General features: G+C 37.1%; 4 protein-coding genes and 2 non-coding genes across 7 annotated transcripts in view; 1 reads left to right on the forward strand and 5 right to left on the reverse strand.

The window, feature by feature from the left end:
* The first annotated feature begins 280 nt into the window (after positions 1-280).
* Positions 281-3,691, forward strand: LOC116000513 (probable NAD(P)H dehydrogenase (quinone) FQR1-like 2). Its single transcript, XM_031240604.1, has 2 exons — positions 281-974; positions 3,189-3,691. The coding sequence occupies exons 1-2, from the start codon at positions 313-315 to the stop codon at positions 3,415-3,417; spliced, it is 891 nt and encodes a 296-aa protein (XP_031096464.1). The 5' UTR covers positions 281-312; the 3' UTR covers positions 3,418-3,691.
* Positions 3,692-5,610: 1,919 nt separating this feature from the next.
* LOC115999779 (BES1/BZR1 homolog protein 2-like) lies at positions 5,611-8,483 on the reverse strand. The gene is made up of 2 exons (XM_031239687.1): positions 8,036-8,483; positions 5,611-6,831 (listed from the first exon to the last, which is right to left on the reverse strand). Exons 1-2 carry the CDS (start codon positions 8,264-8,266, stop codon positions 6,106-6,108), a joined length of 957 nt encoding a protein of 318 aa, XP_031095547.1. The 5' UTR covers positions 8,267-8,483; the 3' UTR covers positions 5,611-6,105.
* A 3,359-nt stretch (positions 8,484-11,842) lies between these two features.
* On the reverse strand, positions 11,843-14,163 carry LOC115998571 (NEDD8-conjugating enzyme Ubc12-like). The gene is made up of 6 exons (XM_031238167.1): positions 14,033-14,163; positions 13,212-13,322; positions 12,821-12,929; positions 12,562-12,640; positions 12,338-12,454; positions 11,843-12,248 (listed from the first exon to the last, which is right to left on the reverse strand). Exons 2-6 carry the CDS (start codon positions 13,315-13,317, stop codon positions 12,111-12,113), a joined length of 549 nt encoding a protein of 182 aa, XP_031094027.1. The 5' UTR covers positions 13,318-13,322; positions 14,033-14,163; the 3' UTR covers positions 11,843-12,110.
* Positions 14,164-14,844: 681 nt separating this feature from the next.
* On the reverse strand, positions 14,845-14,916 carry TRNAD-GUC. Its single transcript has one exon. It is a non-coding gene; the product is annotated as a tRNA-Asp (tRNA).
* Positions 14,917-15,006: 90 nt separating this feature from the next.
* Positions 15,007-15,078, reverse strand: TRNAD-GUC. Its single transcript has one exon. It is a non-coding gene; the product is annotated as a tRNA-Asp (tRNA).
* A 1,004-nt stretch (positions 15,079-16,082) lies between these two features.
* Positions 16,083-16,705, reverse strand: part of LOC115999030 (14-3-3 protein 4) — a 4,524-nt gene continuing 3,901 nt past the window's right edge. For both annotated transcript variants that reach the window (XM_031238757.1, XM_031238755.1), the window contains exon 5: positions 16,083-16,444. In XM_031238757.1, the coding sequence (XP_031094617.1) occupies positions 16,382-16,444 (63 nt within the window). In that variant the 3' untranslated portion in view covers positions 16,083-16,381. The remainder of the gene's footprint in view (positions 16,445-16,705) is intronic.

Raw genomic sequence — 16,705 nt, forward strand, 5'->3', positions numbered from 1 at the left:
AAATCTCTCAATATTAATTGGTCATTCATATGTTTTGTTGTTAAACATTCATTAACTCGGTACGAAATTAGTAATTTCGATATAGTCAATGGACCATTTCAATAATTAACTATTTTGAAAAAATGGTGCATGATGTTCTGAAATGGTCCCTTAAGCATAATAAAATTATCAATTTGATTCTGTGTTAATGGATGTCTAACAACAAAACAAATATATGACCAAATTCAAAGATTAAATTAATAATTTTACTAATCATTTCAGTAATTAACTCGAGTTGTGACCACCCGGAGAAATGGAGCTCCGATTAGAAGCATGTGGATCTTCTTCTTCACCCATCAGGCGTATAAAATCGGCGTGAAGAAGAAGACCCGTCTTCACCAACTTCAACTCAGCTCTTCTTCACTTTCACATTGGATCGGATTGGGACTAATGGGGAAAGGGGGAGGCTGTGTACCCAGCAAGAGTAAGCTCCAGAGAACAAACTCCAACAACCGATCCAAAGCGCCGGAGCCCGTAATTTCCGGCGACCCCAACTCCGCCGCCGCCGACACCGATGCCAATTTGGCCACCGACCCCGCCGCGCTCCTTCAGACCCTCAAAATCTTCATCGTCTTCTACTCAATGTACGGCCACGTGGAGGGCTTGGCCAGGAGAATGAAGAAGGGAGTGGACGCCGTGGACGGCGTGGAAGCCGTGCTTTATCGCGTCCCCGAGACGCTTTCCGATGATGTGCTCCGCCAAATGCGGGCCCCGCCCAAGGATGACGATATCCCGGAGATTACCTCCGCCGCGGAGCTGCCCGCCGCCGACGGGTTGTTGTTTGGGTTTCCGACGAGGTATGGGTGTATGGCTGCGCAAATGAAGGCGTTCTTTGACTCTACCGGGCAGTTATGGAAGGAGCAGAAGCTCGCCGGGAAACCTGCCGGGTTCTTTGTCAGTACTGGGACTCAAGGAGGTGGACAAGAAACAACTGCGTAAGCTCTTTTTCATTTAAAGTTCATTTCTTTGATGATTGGTCCTTAATTATTCATTATCTCTAGGAAGTAATTTGCTCAATTTTGCTACTTTTGTTTGGGTGTGATCCCTTCAATGTTAATTTTGTTGATCCCATTTGAATAGTTATTGTTTGGCTTTTCTTCATCTAACTATTGAACCCTATGATAAAATGCATGATGTTGTAATTGCTACAATGGAGAGGGAAACCTGTAGCCCCTACCCGAGTGTGCGTACTAGGTAAAGCCAAACCTTGGCTTGTGACCATAGCTGGCAAAAGATTACAAGTATCCGAGTGTGCGTACTAGGTAAACCTTGCCTTGTAACCATAGTTGGCAAAGGATTACAAGTACCCAAGTGTGTGTACTAGGTAAACCTTGCCTTGTGGTCATAGCTGGCAAAGGATCACAAGTAGGTAAATAAATCTAGGTTGCTCATAGTTGATTGGCTCAAACCAAGAAGGCTAATAAACTGCTCCGGAGTCAAACTTGTAATGTTGTGGTTACCAAGTCATCAGCATGATCACCTTTTCTAGGGTTGCCCATGTTTCCCCATTTATTGGGTCCTCCATTGTTGCTTTGTTTTGGTGATTGCCATAAAAGTTTAGACACTATCCTGTATACTGGTTAAGTTCAAGTGTGCATTCTAAATGAAAGAATGAACTTTATGAAAATGTCTATTATTTAACCTTCAACAGGAATATCAAAGGATGAACTTTATTGTAACAGAAAGTGAAGTTTTGCAGTAGAAAACTGAAACTTAAGATGCTATTTTTCTTCTGAAAAAAATGGACGTAATCATTATTAGAAGTAATTTAGGTGTTTTCTAGATGGAGTTTCAAATATGCAAAGCATCTGATTTGTATGCCTGGATATCACTTATAAGAGGTGGGAATTACAAAGCAAGTCTAATTGGTGAGACGTGAAAATGTTTTCTTGGTGTTCTGCTTGAGTAGCCCAACCCTAGAACAAAACAGAGGTCTTAGAAGAATAGGAAGCTGTGAGAAAACAGTCCATTGTTCTATTCTTTTTCAAGCTGTGGGTTAGAGAATCAGAGCAATTAGTAAGGTCTTCTATCGCTGACCTGAGAATCCCCAAATGGCTAAACAAGAATTAGTTGTTAGAAGAGTAACCTCTAGCTAGGGGCATGGGGTTCTTGGGAGGTGAATCATATAGCATATAGTTTTGATACTGTACAGTCTCTTTGAAGTTTCGGCCTGTTATTTTCAACATTGATTTCTCATTTCACTATGATTATTGAGGGCCGTGATAATTGATTTCTAGGGGTTTCATGATGTGCCAGTTGTGGATGATATTTCTTCTGCAAACCTGTTGTTGGTTTTTAAAATTTTCCGAATCAATGCTGATTACTATGGTTAGTATGTGTTTGGGTCAGCAGGGTAGTTCTGGTGGTTTGAAATGAAACAAATATTGTATTCATTGTCTTGTTTATGAAGAAGAGAGTACTGGGTTCACAATGTATTCCCCAAAAGTTGAGTTATATAGTTGATCGCTTGAGCTTCAGCGAGCTATAAGCCTCAACCTCAAGTCAATAGGCATTCATGCAATTTTGAAGTTAAATTTACCAAACCCTGGTAGAAACCCTATGATTAAACATATATAGATATGAATTCAAAGGTGGTAGTGGATAGGAGGAAGACAGAAAACAAAGCCTAGAGTGTACAAGCAAGGGGTGGGAACTTGGGGACTGACAGGACGACTCCTGATTTACCTTCTCCAGCGGGACCCCCACAAAGGGGGAGGGAGTCAACTGAACATCTCAGCCATTGGCGGGAATTTCGCCCGCATCCGATCCCCAATTCTTGTTCACCCGACTCTTGGGTAGGGGTTCTGGAGGCTTAGGATTAGTTTGGTATAAGCTAGGAAACGGAATGTATTAGAACAAATGTTGCATGTGGCTTGATGCTGATTTGTCAAGGCCTTGTTCTTGCCCATAGTGGAAATGGGTGGTGACGGTTAATGGAAGAAGAATAGCCTAAATTGCGGGACTGGGTTGAAGAAGCCTGTATGTGCAAGATTGTGGGTTGGGATGGGGATTTACTCTTTGAACTAAACTACAAGCCAGTGACACCGAGTATTCTGTGAAAATCTAAAAATACATTCTTTTTCACTTGTTTGAAGGTCGAGAACCCCGTAATGCTGTTTCATAATATTTACTTGCAATTGTAATTGCAGTTGGACCGCAATCACCCAGTTAGCCCATCACGGAATGCTCTTTGTTCCAATCGGGTACACGTTCGGGGCTGGCATGTTCAAAATGGACTCCATCCGAGGCGGGACTCCATATGGCGCCGGAGTTTTTGCTGGCGATGGCTCAAGGGAACCGACAGAAACCGAGCTCGCACTTGCCGAACATCAAGGAAGGTATATGGCTGCTGTTACTAAGAGGCTGGCTCATGGTTGATTGATGGCATGCAATTGTGTTCACTTAAAAAAGTTACACCACATATATACATCTCTCTTTTCCCTTAGGTGATGTGCCTTGCTTTTGTTGATGCTTATAGTCAGTCCAATTTAATGATTGTCCATTAAGATGCATCTCTCTCTCTCTCTCTTCAAAACAAAATGTATATTTTCCATCTTTTCATCCTCAGTTAAAAGGTTGTAATCTGTTAATTCATTCTTTGCTGGACACAATTTATTGCAGTATATGTGATTCCCAGAGTTGTTTGATTCTACTTTGTGGTGCAATCCTTTAGGGGTGTTTAGTCCAAGGGATTGTGAGTATTGAAACTTAGATTCTTATGAGTATCCTTTAGGGGTGTTTAGTCCAAGGCATGAAGTGACTCTCTCAAATGAGAAGTCATGGATTCGAGCTTTAGTGGGGACAATACTGACTCATTGAGTTTCAGTAGATTGAAAAAGTATATATGAACAGAGATACTAGTATACTACATGTAATAGGATTAATAGTACTAAAAAAAATGATTGGTTTAAGTTATATTAAATTTTTTCAAGAAATGTACCATATCTTCAGTATCAAATTTTGAAGGGAATGCGTCGCAAAATTTTAGGTTTTTAACGTTCCCAAGCATTTTTGCCTTTTATTATTTTATTTTAATAAAAAATTTAATTTTAATTGTTAAAAAATTAAATACTAGAATAGATTGAAATATTAAAATTTTACTTTATTATTAATTTTTTATCAGTATAAAATAAAAATATATGCGTGTATATCAATTTATTCTTATTTTTATGAAATTTTTAATACAAATAAAATTTTATACCGTTCCCACTTTTTAATGTTCTTTAATTAATTTTTGCAAATAAATTTACAACAGTATGTAGTAGAGTAATAACGGGCCGGGGATTTTATTTACTCTGTATAAAATAGGTTAAGAGTATAGGATTGTTTCTTTAACAGCATGTTTGGTTCGTCGGTATATAAATTCTTTCATTTCTTTGGAGTTGTAATTCTTTAAATTTGAGCAAATTTATTTTTACCATGTTCTGTTGATAAGGAGATTTAATTCCATTTCTTTAAATGAGGAAAATAAATTCAAAAAGTCCCCTTAAGTATTTTTATTTTTTAATTCCAGACCATTTGGAAAGAAAGATATAACATGTTAGACAATATTACCCCTTGTCATGTTCGGAAAATAACTGACTGGTTGGCTTTTCTTCTTCAGAATCTACAACTTCTTACTTTATGAACTGTTAATGGTCGATGGTGTAGATGGCCACAATTTGTGTAGTGGTTTTGCTTTAGTTTTCTTCTCCTCTATTAGTTTGGTAGACAAATAGATTTTAAGTCAGTGAGAGCGACATAATTTACTTTCTTGGTTTAAATTGATCAGTTATGGACAATATAAGCTGATTTATCTCCTTGTGATATTTAGCCAGTTACATTCACAAGACAGGATTTACCTCATGCACACTTTCGATAGTGGCTATAGGTTTCCCTCGTCATAAAAAAAATCAAGATTTACAATAGCCGGAGGTAGAAAATCGTTCTCATATCTAAGGGTGATGAGTGATGAGGACCATATAGATGCAACTATTTGCAAACATTACTCCACATTGAAGCTATTGAAAAAGACATATTAACACACAAAACAAAAACAAAGAGATTTTGCAGATTTTGTTTGGTAAAAGCCATATTCCATTGTCAGCAAAGTAAAATCAAAGCATTTTTCTTGTTTTGGTGAGACAGATGAATTGCAGAAAAGATTAGGCCAATATCAGCACATGGCTTCAAATGCAAGACAGATTATTTCTTGACCTACAAATCACGCAAGTTAGGTATAGACTCTATTCCATCAATCCAGTGGTATAAATCACTGGAGGCCTACATAATCAAGAAAGCAGACATCACTAGCATAAGGTAGAGATAAAACACGCCTATCAAGCATATAAACGGGAGCTTCCAAATTCCGAGTTCAAACAGCAAGTAATGGTCATACCTGAGAAACCGATTGCAGGTCTTCTTTCATCCTCTTCCATCATGTTAGCCTTCGAGTGATTCAGATCACAAACAAGAGAAGAGAATCGGTTTGTCAACCAAATGTGTCATACGTCTAATAGAATTCAACACAGCTTATCACGTATCATAGTCCATACATTAAATCGGTTATGTTCCACAAGAAAGACTATCAAGTGAAGAACTAGCTTTTCCATGTCTCATTATAATTGCCAACAAGAAACAATCTTGACATAGGGCGGTTCCAAAGTGAGCCATATACAACTTAGGCCTTCAAGCAGCTACAAGTATGAAGAGAATATCTAAACACAATTGATGAAGGGAAAGTGAAATAGTCTAATGCTATTAGCATCACAATTCATTCATTAATATAGAATCACACAACTGTAATAGTACTCTAACCCTGACCCGACATATGATCCTCATAGTAAAGTAAGTGAACAATTTTGGTAGCACTGAGTGACTTTCTGAGAACAGTAACTGTACAATAGAGAGGATGTACCAAAGTACATCCAGACCACCTAAGTGGAAGCAATAATGGGTGACTGCAATTGCGATGCAAAAGTATATTGCACTAAACGGGACTGTCATGCTAACAGTTCAGTCCAGAGTGTTACAGCATAAAAACCACCTTCGGATTCTTTTTCTTTCATAGAGAAATCTGAATGAGGCTTAAGCATGAGCTTTTCCGCTCCCGAGTTTAAGCTCCAAATCATCCATACCGATGTCATGTATTCTCTCACCCTCCCATGCCATAACTTTGGCATTTTCAAAATCAAATTCAGAACAACGTGACCTTTTAGCTGCTCCTGCCCAATCAAAGTCTCTATGGACATCAACTCCAATTAGAGGAGTGCTCTGCTGAGAAAACGGCTGCACGAGATTAAAAGTAGGAGAAGTTGGAGCTACCAGAGGGACCCCTGTCTGGGAGCTGACCCAGCGAACAGAATCAATTGTTGAGGCATCAGACTCATCACATTCTGGAATTGTAGCGGGTTTACAATGTCGGCGTCGAGTAGGACTTGATGGTGCAGAAGAAATAAAGAGCGTATGGTGGGAAGGGTAGAATGAACTATTGGAGAGAGATTCCAAAAAAGGTTTTCGCTTTGAGTTTTTGGTAGGAGAAGAAAGCGGAGGAGTTACAGGGGCACTATTTGATATACGTAGAGGAGGTAAAGAAGAGGGAACAGACGCCAGGTTATGGATGAAAGGGAGGATATACGACGGGGGATTTGCATCACCTCTGGAAGGGCTAGGGAATGAAGATGACACGGGGCTGGCATGGTAAGAAGGTGCTGGACTGGGAAAGCACGATGACATTGGACTTGGCTGGACCGAAGAGCATGCACTTATATTTGCTGAAACACCCATGATCTCAGTTGGGGGTGGTCTGCGCCCCTGTGTGTCAAACATCATAAGAAGAGTTAGCATTTCCTAGACAGAATGACAAAACACAACTACCAATCACACATTCATTCACCTCAAGAATGCAACAAATTTAAATACATAACCATCAAAGTAACAACACTGTTGGCAATCTACCAGGAATAAGACAAAACAGACGCTTAAGTGAACCAAAAAATCAAGAAAAAAGTGTCAAATAGGCCATTAAACTTATAACTTATGTGCAATTAGGTCACTGAATTTAAAAAGTATGCAATTAAACCATTAATCAAGTAAAATATGTGCAATTGATGAGGCATTTTTCCAATTTTCCTGGTAGAACTCAATCATATTACTTACAAGGTATGTACTAAGGCCCTGTTTGGTAAATGGCTGTTGGCTGATTGGGTTGGCTGTTTGGGTTAGAATGAATGATTTGTTGATAATATTGGCTGATTGTAGGAAGTTGTTTGATAAATTAGCTGTTAGCTGATAGCTATTTGGTATAATTTTTTTTCTCAAAAAGCTAATTGAAAAGGCTACTTTGAGTAGCGTTTTGAATTTTAGCATTTTGGAGTTACAAAAAACTTATTAACCAAACAACTAATAGTGGACAAATAAGCCAAAATTGGCTGATAGGCTGATTATTTACCAAAGAGGGCCTAAGACTCACCTTTTCATCTGTCAATACTATTTGAGATGAAAGATTGAAATGTTTCCGATCTAAATTGCATTAAAAACCCATAAAAATGTCACAATTGCATGTATTTTGCGTGTTTGGCATACTTTTTTCAGCTCAGTGACCCAATTGAACAAAAAGTGACACTTGTTCCGAAAATCAATACCAAAAGTGCAGCAGTCTTATTGGGGCAAGGAGATTTGGTAGACAATGAACCCAATTGTAAAAAATCATGGTAGATTATCATCATAAAAAGACCAGTCAGAAGCTTGCAACTAAATTACACGCTTAACCAAGGATTCACTGGACTTAAGGGTAAAGATCTTATTTTTACTTATTCTCACAGGACTTTAATCAAACACTACACAGGCAATATGCAAGATCCAAGCGACAACAAGCAGACCAGTACAGCTCCAAATCAAAATTATTATAAAACTTTGCCCATCTAAGCTTAATTTCATGTTGCTCCCCAGATCTAGATCTATGATCAGAAATGAAAAGAAAAAAAAATAATTAAGGAGAAGATAGTAAAGCTGTTACCTTGCGATAGGTAGTGCCATCTTCATCGACAACCCAACCAGCTTCAGCACACAAAGCCTTCAAGACCTCGTTATTGTCGCAGTGTTTGGGGAGTTTATAGTTGCCCTGAGCTCTAAGCCCAGCGAAAATCTTGGCGGCTATGGCTCGCCGCCTCCTCTCTCTCCGCTTGTTGTTCTCTCTCTCCTTCCACGTCGGAAGCCGTCCGGATGAACCCCCGCCGGGAGCCGTCATTCTTGAGCAAGTACAGACTCCTCCTAACTCTACAGTCTACTGGAAAGAATTGCAGATTATAGTACTGGCAGATTGGAATTAGATCCTCAGTTTCACAGAAAAAGTTAGCCGATAATTCCGCCCTAAAACCGTACCGAAAGGAGCTTCCTGCCAGTTCAAGAATCAATATGGAGGTTATACAATTTGGGTATTCTGCAGGGCAAAATATGTTATTATGAGAAAATGTTCCTTACGCTATAACTCCCAAATATAACGTAAGACATGGGTAACCCAACAACTTTTTTTCTTTTTCGAGTACTTGACTTGCACAACGAGTTAACAATTACCTTCACTGAGACTCGAACCCACTCTCATTATCATGTAAGAGTATTAAACACCGGGTACCACTTGACCACAAGGTCGGGTAACCCAATAACTTAAAGTGAATTGTTAATCATTCTTTTACAAAAGGTTGGATCTCTTGCAAAAGGTTTTACAATTGAGTGACAAAGTTGTGACTTTTCAAATTAAAGGTCTTAAGTTCAAATTTCAGTGTGGAGACATTCGTTGTTTGTGTTTCAATAGATTGAGAAAGTATTTTTCACGTAATTTTATGATTATCAAGTTAATGATCTGACTAATTTGATTGGGATTGTTTCTAATTATTATTATTATTATTAAATATACATATGAAGGATAAAAAGGCTTTAGAGAGGGAAGTTGGGGTGGGAAATAATAATATGAAGAGATGGGAGGGGCGTGAAGAAAGAAGGAAGATGCTCATGCCCAATTGCCCATGCGTTACATTACGCCATATGGGGGAGGTTTGAACGGGTCTAAGATAAGGGTGGGACCTACATAGAAGAAAAACCATACTCGCACAGTCGGCTGCGCACGTGCGACACAGACACTATCCAAAAAGGATACCACTTTCGACATTTGACATGTCGGCGAGGCAGGGGACACGTGAACCTGCTCCCTCCCCTCCACTCTCTTTCTTATTTATTTTTTTTTCCTTTCCTATTTTTAAAATTCCTTTCGCTTTTTATTTATTCTTTGTTTTAAAAAAAATAAAAATAAAAAATTGGCTTAATGATTTTCGATTCAACAGAGCTTTTTTTTTTTTTTTGGGGGTACATTGAAGAAATAAAAGATTCTATTTTGTTTTCAAAAAAAAAAAAAGATTCTATTTTTGAATATTAAATGTGTATTATTGTTAAATTTATTTTTGGTGTGGGGGAGAAAAAGACGGAAAGTATGAATTGTGGATTAAGTATTAGGGGAGGAAGCGGTGAGATGAAGCAACATCCAACAGCTAAGCGTGAGGAGATGAGACAAATTGGCCACCAAAGCATTCAAACAACTGACAAAAAGGGTTAACTCTCTCTCATTTTGCTCCATATTATTGTGTATTCATTGATTATTAATTATTTAAAAAAAAAGGTAATTTTTTTGTCGTTTATATCGAATTTATTAATACAAAAAGCGCGGTAAAATTGTATATTTTTGTCACAGAATTTTGTGTGGCGATGAAAAAAGTTGTAGTAATGGGGCCGGGAGGGGAGGGGGGGTGGGGGGTATGGTGGATGTCACAGCCCACAGGCAAGAACAGGTGGATATCTCCGCCCGTGTGGCAGTGTGATCATGTGGTTTGGTTGCCGGTTACCCTCTAAACCACCACGTGGGGCTTTTTATATCTTTTTCCTTGATGCCATTTTTTTAATTTTATTTTGGTGGCTTTCTTTCATCATACAAATAAATTCCCTTTACTCTTTTTCGTCCTTTTCTCTTTCTTCTTAAAATTTGAAGTAGACTTATTTGTTTAAAAAATTTATTTAAAAATAATCAAAGCTTTACATAAGTGGACCTTTGAAGTAGTCTTGAACTTTTAAGACAAAATATACTATGCACCTCTTGATATAAGTTAATTTTTAATATCATTTTGATACATATTTATTTTTAATATATTGCAAGTTAAAATGAAATTATAATACATTAGTGATGAGATTATAGGACGACTCTACTTGCCTTACGAGGCTCACAAAGTGTACTTTCCAGTCTTATACACTTCCTAACCTTAAGAAGGTTCACAAGTGTGCTTGCCGACCGCAGGAGGATTTATATGTGCACTCACAAGTCTACTTACCAATTTGCTTATTAGTAGACTTACTGAATTACTGATCACCAGGTCAGTAAACCTCCCTGTCGCCTTGTCAGTAGACATCCCATAATCATCAAGCATCCCAGCATATGGTTAAACCTCTAAGAACACTTGGTAAGCATAACTTCGTCGTCGAATCTCCATAGGACACGTAGAGGGCATGTTGAATGGTCGGCATGTGACCTTACTTCCCTCTATATAAAGGGTGTTCATTGTTCTTAAAGAGAGGACTATTTCTCCCAACCTACACCACTTCAATCGAAGAATATGATCAGACCCTTAGTCAACTAAGTATTGTAAATCAACAAATGTACTATTTGATTATATTAGTGAATTTCAACCTAGCCCAGCCTTAAAGAGCTCAAGATTTTTCCTTTTCTGAATTTTGTTACTCATTTTGTAGTACCCATCTCCACTATTCAAGATGACCCAAAATAATTGACATTATCAACTAAAAGTAAACTTACAGTATATATATATATATATAAAATGAACATATATCAAAAGGGGAATGTAAACTCAATCCACAACATAAGCATTGGAGCATTTAAATATGGTTTACTTTTCATAGGGTGCGTTAATTACAGCCCAAATATAGAGAATGAAAGAATGACCCAACCGACAAACACTATACATGGTCCACATTACACTATACATGGTCCACATTTTTATAAGTTTCATTTTTAATTTACTGAATGCCCTTTTTTAAAGGTCCATTTTTTGTTTATTGAAAGTCCATTAATCCTCAGTATACAAAAAATGAGTCTTCAATATATTTAAAATGAATATTTATCTATAGCCCACATTGCAATGTGGACCATGATCCATAGTATCATTTGCCCCCAACTGAATACTAAGGGTGTATTTGGTTGGAGGGTTTAGGCATAAAGTATGAGTATCAAAGTGATTGTTATTGTTTGGTTGATAGGTTTTGTGAATGCTACTATGGATTTGGAATACCCCATTAATAACAAAATTCATACCCTTATTAAATAAGGGTTTCATTTCCCTTCCTTATTTCTTCCCCAACTATTAATAATCATTCCCATTCCACCCAACTACCAAACATGCTAAATACTTTCACCAAAACCCATTACCCTTACCAAGTATTTGATACCCATTCCGATTCCGATTCCCATGTGCGAACCAAACGCACCCTAAGTTAAGTTTTCATCAACGGAGAACTTTTCTATACGAGTTCTACTACGTGGACTCCCATTTTATACTCCCTCACTTGTACTCCCTGACATGGCAAGATATGATAGATTATCTTTATCCTGTGGGTCCCAAAAAAAGTGTCAACATCAAACATCAAACTTTTGTGTGAGGGAAGTAGGGAGTATAATTTGAAAGTCCATGTAGTATTTTCCTTTCTATATTTCATATCAGCTCTCAAAGTCAGAAACTAAAGAAACTTCAAAATAAAAAAGAAACCATTTTGGGGTATCACAACCCATAAAGTGAAGAAATGAGTCATTCCATAGGCACACATAAGAAACATAATGAGAGAAGCAGCAGGCATCATGTACTTGTTTAAAAAGGGCATCACCTTCAGCAGCAATGCCATAAATTGTACACTGGTCTGGTACTAAGATGAGTAGATGACCAAAAGTAAAAGTAGTTGCTGACTAGATTTACAACCAACTTACCCAACACTGCCAAAATGGAACACCATCTAACTCAACACTTCCAAACCCACCATGGTTATGTGCATCGAGGAAAGAATGTCTGGTCCACATATCCCCCACTCATAGCCCTTCTCACATTTGATTGAAATAACTTTGGGTTGTCTCTCAACACCGCAGCTGCATCGTGGTTGAGGGGATCCTCGTGATTTGGCTCCTGCATGAGGATAGGGACAGAGTCTGATTATACCGTAGTTGGGAAAAAAGCAAATATAAATCCTAGATGTTCAATTATTCAAGTGATACCGTGAAGAGATGATATAAGCCATAAACAACAGTATTAATGCTGAGGACAGGTTTCCAATCTTCTCTGAGAATATTGAGGCAAACATTCCCTTCCAAATCAATATTAGGATGGTACACCTGTATTTTACATGAGACATGAGAAAACATACCATGTATACGTGCTAAAAGAATGCCATTAACTATTGGCTTACAACATGGCTAACATGAAAAGAAAGACACTTAACCTTTGTCTTGCACTTGACTTTTGGCGGCTCATGTGGATAGATAGGAGAAACTTGGAACGAGAATAAAAATTTCCCACCTCTGTGAAATTCAAATCAATACTATTCAGCTGAGTTTTCTATTTCATGAAGAGACGCAGAAGTATTTAGGCTGCCAGAAGAAGTTTCTAACCTCATACAGTCATACATCCAAAATACTATGAAGATACGCATACCCACCCAAATGTAAGAAAATATATTACTGAACAATTAAATTACTTACAGATAATATCCATCATCTGGTTTAATGGTGATTTCAAAGTTCATCAGATCATCACTCCCATTGGGGAAGGAAATTGTACAAGATTTGGGTAGGTTCAGCTCAGTGATGTCTGTAAATCATAAGAGACTATAAAGTGATTCTTTAATTTTTACGAGGGAAAAAAAAACTAAAATTTTCTTATGAGAATATATCAAAGCAAAACTTTCAAATCAGTCATGTATCAACACACACAGAGACTCCAAACAAGAAGGCCACTCAGAGCCCCAAGTTTTGAAACTCCATAAATAATTAAAATACAAGTGCAAGATATCATACAAAGCAAAATAACTGTTTCTGCCAAAAGGATTCAGAAAGGCTACAGTAAAAAAACATATTGGAATAGAATCAAGACCTTTGCGCAAGCGTAGTTCCCCAGCACTCTGTCTGTTAACAGGGCCATTCCCACTTGCACTTTCATTAGCTTTTTGTTGCTGCTTTACTTTGAACAATTTGATCATTTTACCTAAATGAGGGAAAAAGAAATTGGAAACATTCAAGCATATCAATCGTATTTTCATAAATATTGTAAAATTGTGCAGCAGAAAAACACAAACATACTATCCGAGTATAACAGACAAGCAAATTTTACTACCAAGCTGATTTACAACACACCAAATGATGTAGTATTCCTGTAGAAACACAAAATATTAAATCCCTAGCATTCTTTCAACTGTGAAATTCTCACTCAAACCATTTAACAAACACCATAATTGCAAAATATCATACATATTTCCCCTCATTGTTGCCTTGCAGGGAAGCACAAAAACATCAAGAAAGCTTTCCTGCCCACTAAACCATTAGCAAAGCAAAGCATAGCAAGTTTTCAAGGGTTATAGTCTTTAACCATACACCTAACACCAATGAAGCCCAAATGCTTATGCTTGACGTGAAATCACCATAAACAGACACAATGGAAAGATTCTGTAGTTTCACGAAACTAAATTCCGATTTTATCCACAGGGGCAGGGGAAATCTCACAGATTGATTATCTAAGCATGAAATAAACTTGCGCAAAAGCCCTAAACCCGTAATCTATGAAGAAACACTGCAACAGTTTTCAGCTCACGGATTAAAACATTCTGCTCGAATATATAGCAAACTTATTAAAAACAAAGGAATCAGACAAATACAACCGATTAATTGCAGCAAAACAAGAAGAATTATCGGAGTTACCTTCCCGGAAAAGGACTTAAATTGCGAAATTGCGATTAGTTCTGAGGCTGGAGAGCGGTTCACGATAACGTAGATTGTTTATAGCGATTAGGCCGGATTCCTATACGGTGCTGTCAGATTTCTACTCAAATATACAGCTTGTGAGTATTGAGAAAAAGCTTATTTATTACGTTTTTTTTTTCTTTTTATATTTTTGATTTTATCCCAATAATTCCCATTTTTCCTTTTTTTTTTTAAGAGACTTAAAATTGTTTATCACTAGGTTAAAAATATGTGTAATTATATTAATAAAAAAATAAATAAAAATTGTGTAATTACATAAAATAAATAAAAGTTGTGTAATTTACACTTTTTGACACCCAAACCAATTCATTGACTACACCATAAAAGTTAGTTCATGAATGAAGATTTAACTCTTTTGAAAGGCCAACATTTGCAATGCTCATTCTAGACAATTCATACTCCCAACTCTTTTTGATATAAGTAGTCCTTTTCTCCATTAGACTACTTTACTTTAAACCTAATCAAATATGCAGTATTAAGTAACTTACTTTTTTCTAAGTCGTCCCTCCGCTAAACTAATACTAAACAAGTGGAGGACTAAGGCTCCACTCTAAATTGCTTTAAATTCAAACTCTTTTCCATTCATTTTAAACCTTATTTAACAGTAAATAACTTTATTTAAGTATTTTTTTTACTTCACTAGCAGAATCAGATGGTTGGATACAGTAGCTTATCACTTTCAAACACGAGTTTGGTTTACAACAAGTCAGAAACGCCTGTATCAAAAATCTGAGATAAAACATTGATCTCGCCGTTGCCGGGGATCGAACCCGGGTCACCCGCGTGACAGGCGGGAATACTCACCACTATACTACAACGACTTGATGTTTCTTTTGGTCGGCTTTCTTATTTCACAGCTCAATAGACCTTTACGGAGAATCCTGAGCAGGGGAATGCATAAAAGATAAACACGCCGTTGCCGGGGATCGAACCCGGGTCACCCGCGTGACAGGCGGGAATACTCACCACTATACTACAACGACTCGTTGATTTCCTTTGATGACTTTTGTTAAATATTAAATACATCACATGAAGCTCTTGACAGAAATACTTAGGGGTGGGCACTTCGGGATTCGGTACAGTTTTTTTTGGTTTCGGTATCGGTATTTCGGTATTACAAAAAATGATACCATTCGGTTTTACAATAAAGTTCGGTTCGGTATGAAACGGTTCGATTTCGGCTCAGGATTCGGTTCGATTTAGGATGTTCGATTTTCAACATTTACTAATTTTCCAAACAATACACTGCTAAACAATACATATTCACATAATCCAAAGTCTAAAATATAAATATTACATAAAAACAAAACAATTCAAACACAAAATTAACATAGCAATCTAAGTTGTAAAGTAATATCTTGTTCATCTATCATCCCCTCATCACGGATCAATATTGATTATTATTATTTATTATATATATTTAAAAACCGAACGGTTTTCGGTTCGGTTCGGTAAAAAACCGAACCGTTCGGTTTCTCTATATTAAGTACCATTCGGTTCTTTCAGTTTATACCGAACCGAACCGAACCACTTCGGTACGGTTCGGTTTGATCGGTTCGATTTTACCGAACCGAAGTGCCCACCCCTAGAAATGCTAAATGTACAAAACATTTAACCTAAGAGACTCATTATTTTCCCTGCATCTACCATCTACACGAGGATGATATGTGTTATTACCGATAAGATTGTAGATGAAAATGTCTCTATGTCAGCTTCCACCCTTCCTACATGTGCCATAGAACCTGTGTTGTTTTAATGTATTTATGTTTCTTTATCAACAAAATCTCTGTTTCCTTGGTTTTCTTCTCTTGTGATAGTAACTACAATGTTTTATCCAACTAAAACGAATTTTGTATACCCATCCATCATCAACAATCTTTGAGAGATAAACCACGTTAAAAAAGATCATTTGCGGATCAAACTCATAATCTTCTAAGTACAAAAGCCCCTTTCGGAGTTCTGCCATCAGCATTCATCATTTTTACTATTTGATACTGTAAAATTCATTGATATTACTTTAGAAACTGTAAAATTTTTCAATAATAGTCACAAATCCCCAACATAGGAGGGAAGAACATTGGTATTACCATCACTGTAACAGACACAAGCTAAACCACTAACATATAATAATCTACTTCATCAACCCAACCACCTGATAGTAGGAATATTACTGGCTGTATCGTATTAAAAACACAACACTATAGAGGAGTACACAAACCATCATTCTTAAATTCATAACATTAATCGTAGAGAGATTGTGGGAGTGCAAAAGAATGGCGCTAAAATTTACTGCGGCCCCTCGCCTGATTCCCGCTTTGATGCTTCCTTGATCTCGTCCCCGGCATCATCCTGAAATCACACCCACATTCCTTATTCAGTATGCAATTTAATCTAAGTGTGTCGTTAAACCAAACACGATGAAGGAAAAAACTCAAGAGCAGCCGGCTCTTAAAAGGAAAATCTATGGCTTTAATCGCCCTAGGAATAAGAATGAGTATATAAGATTTTTTTCGGTTCTCATATGATCACAATCATATATATATATATATATATATATATATATATATATATATATATATATATATATATATATATATATATATATATATA

Source organism: Ipomoea triloba, chromosome 12 (genome assembly GCF_003576645.1).
Source record: "Ipomoea triloba cultivar NCNSP0323 chromosome 12, ASM357664v1".
Lineage (NCBI taxonomy): Eukaryota > Viridiplantae > Streptophyta > Magnoliopsida > Solanales > Convolvulaceae > Ipomoea > Ipomoea triloba.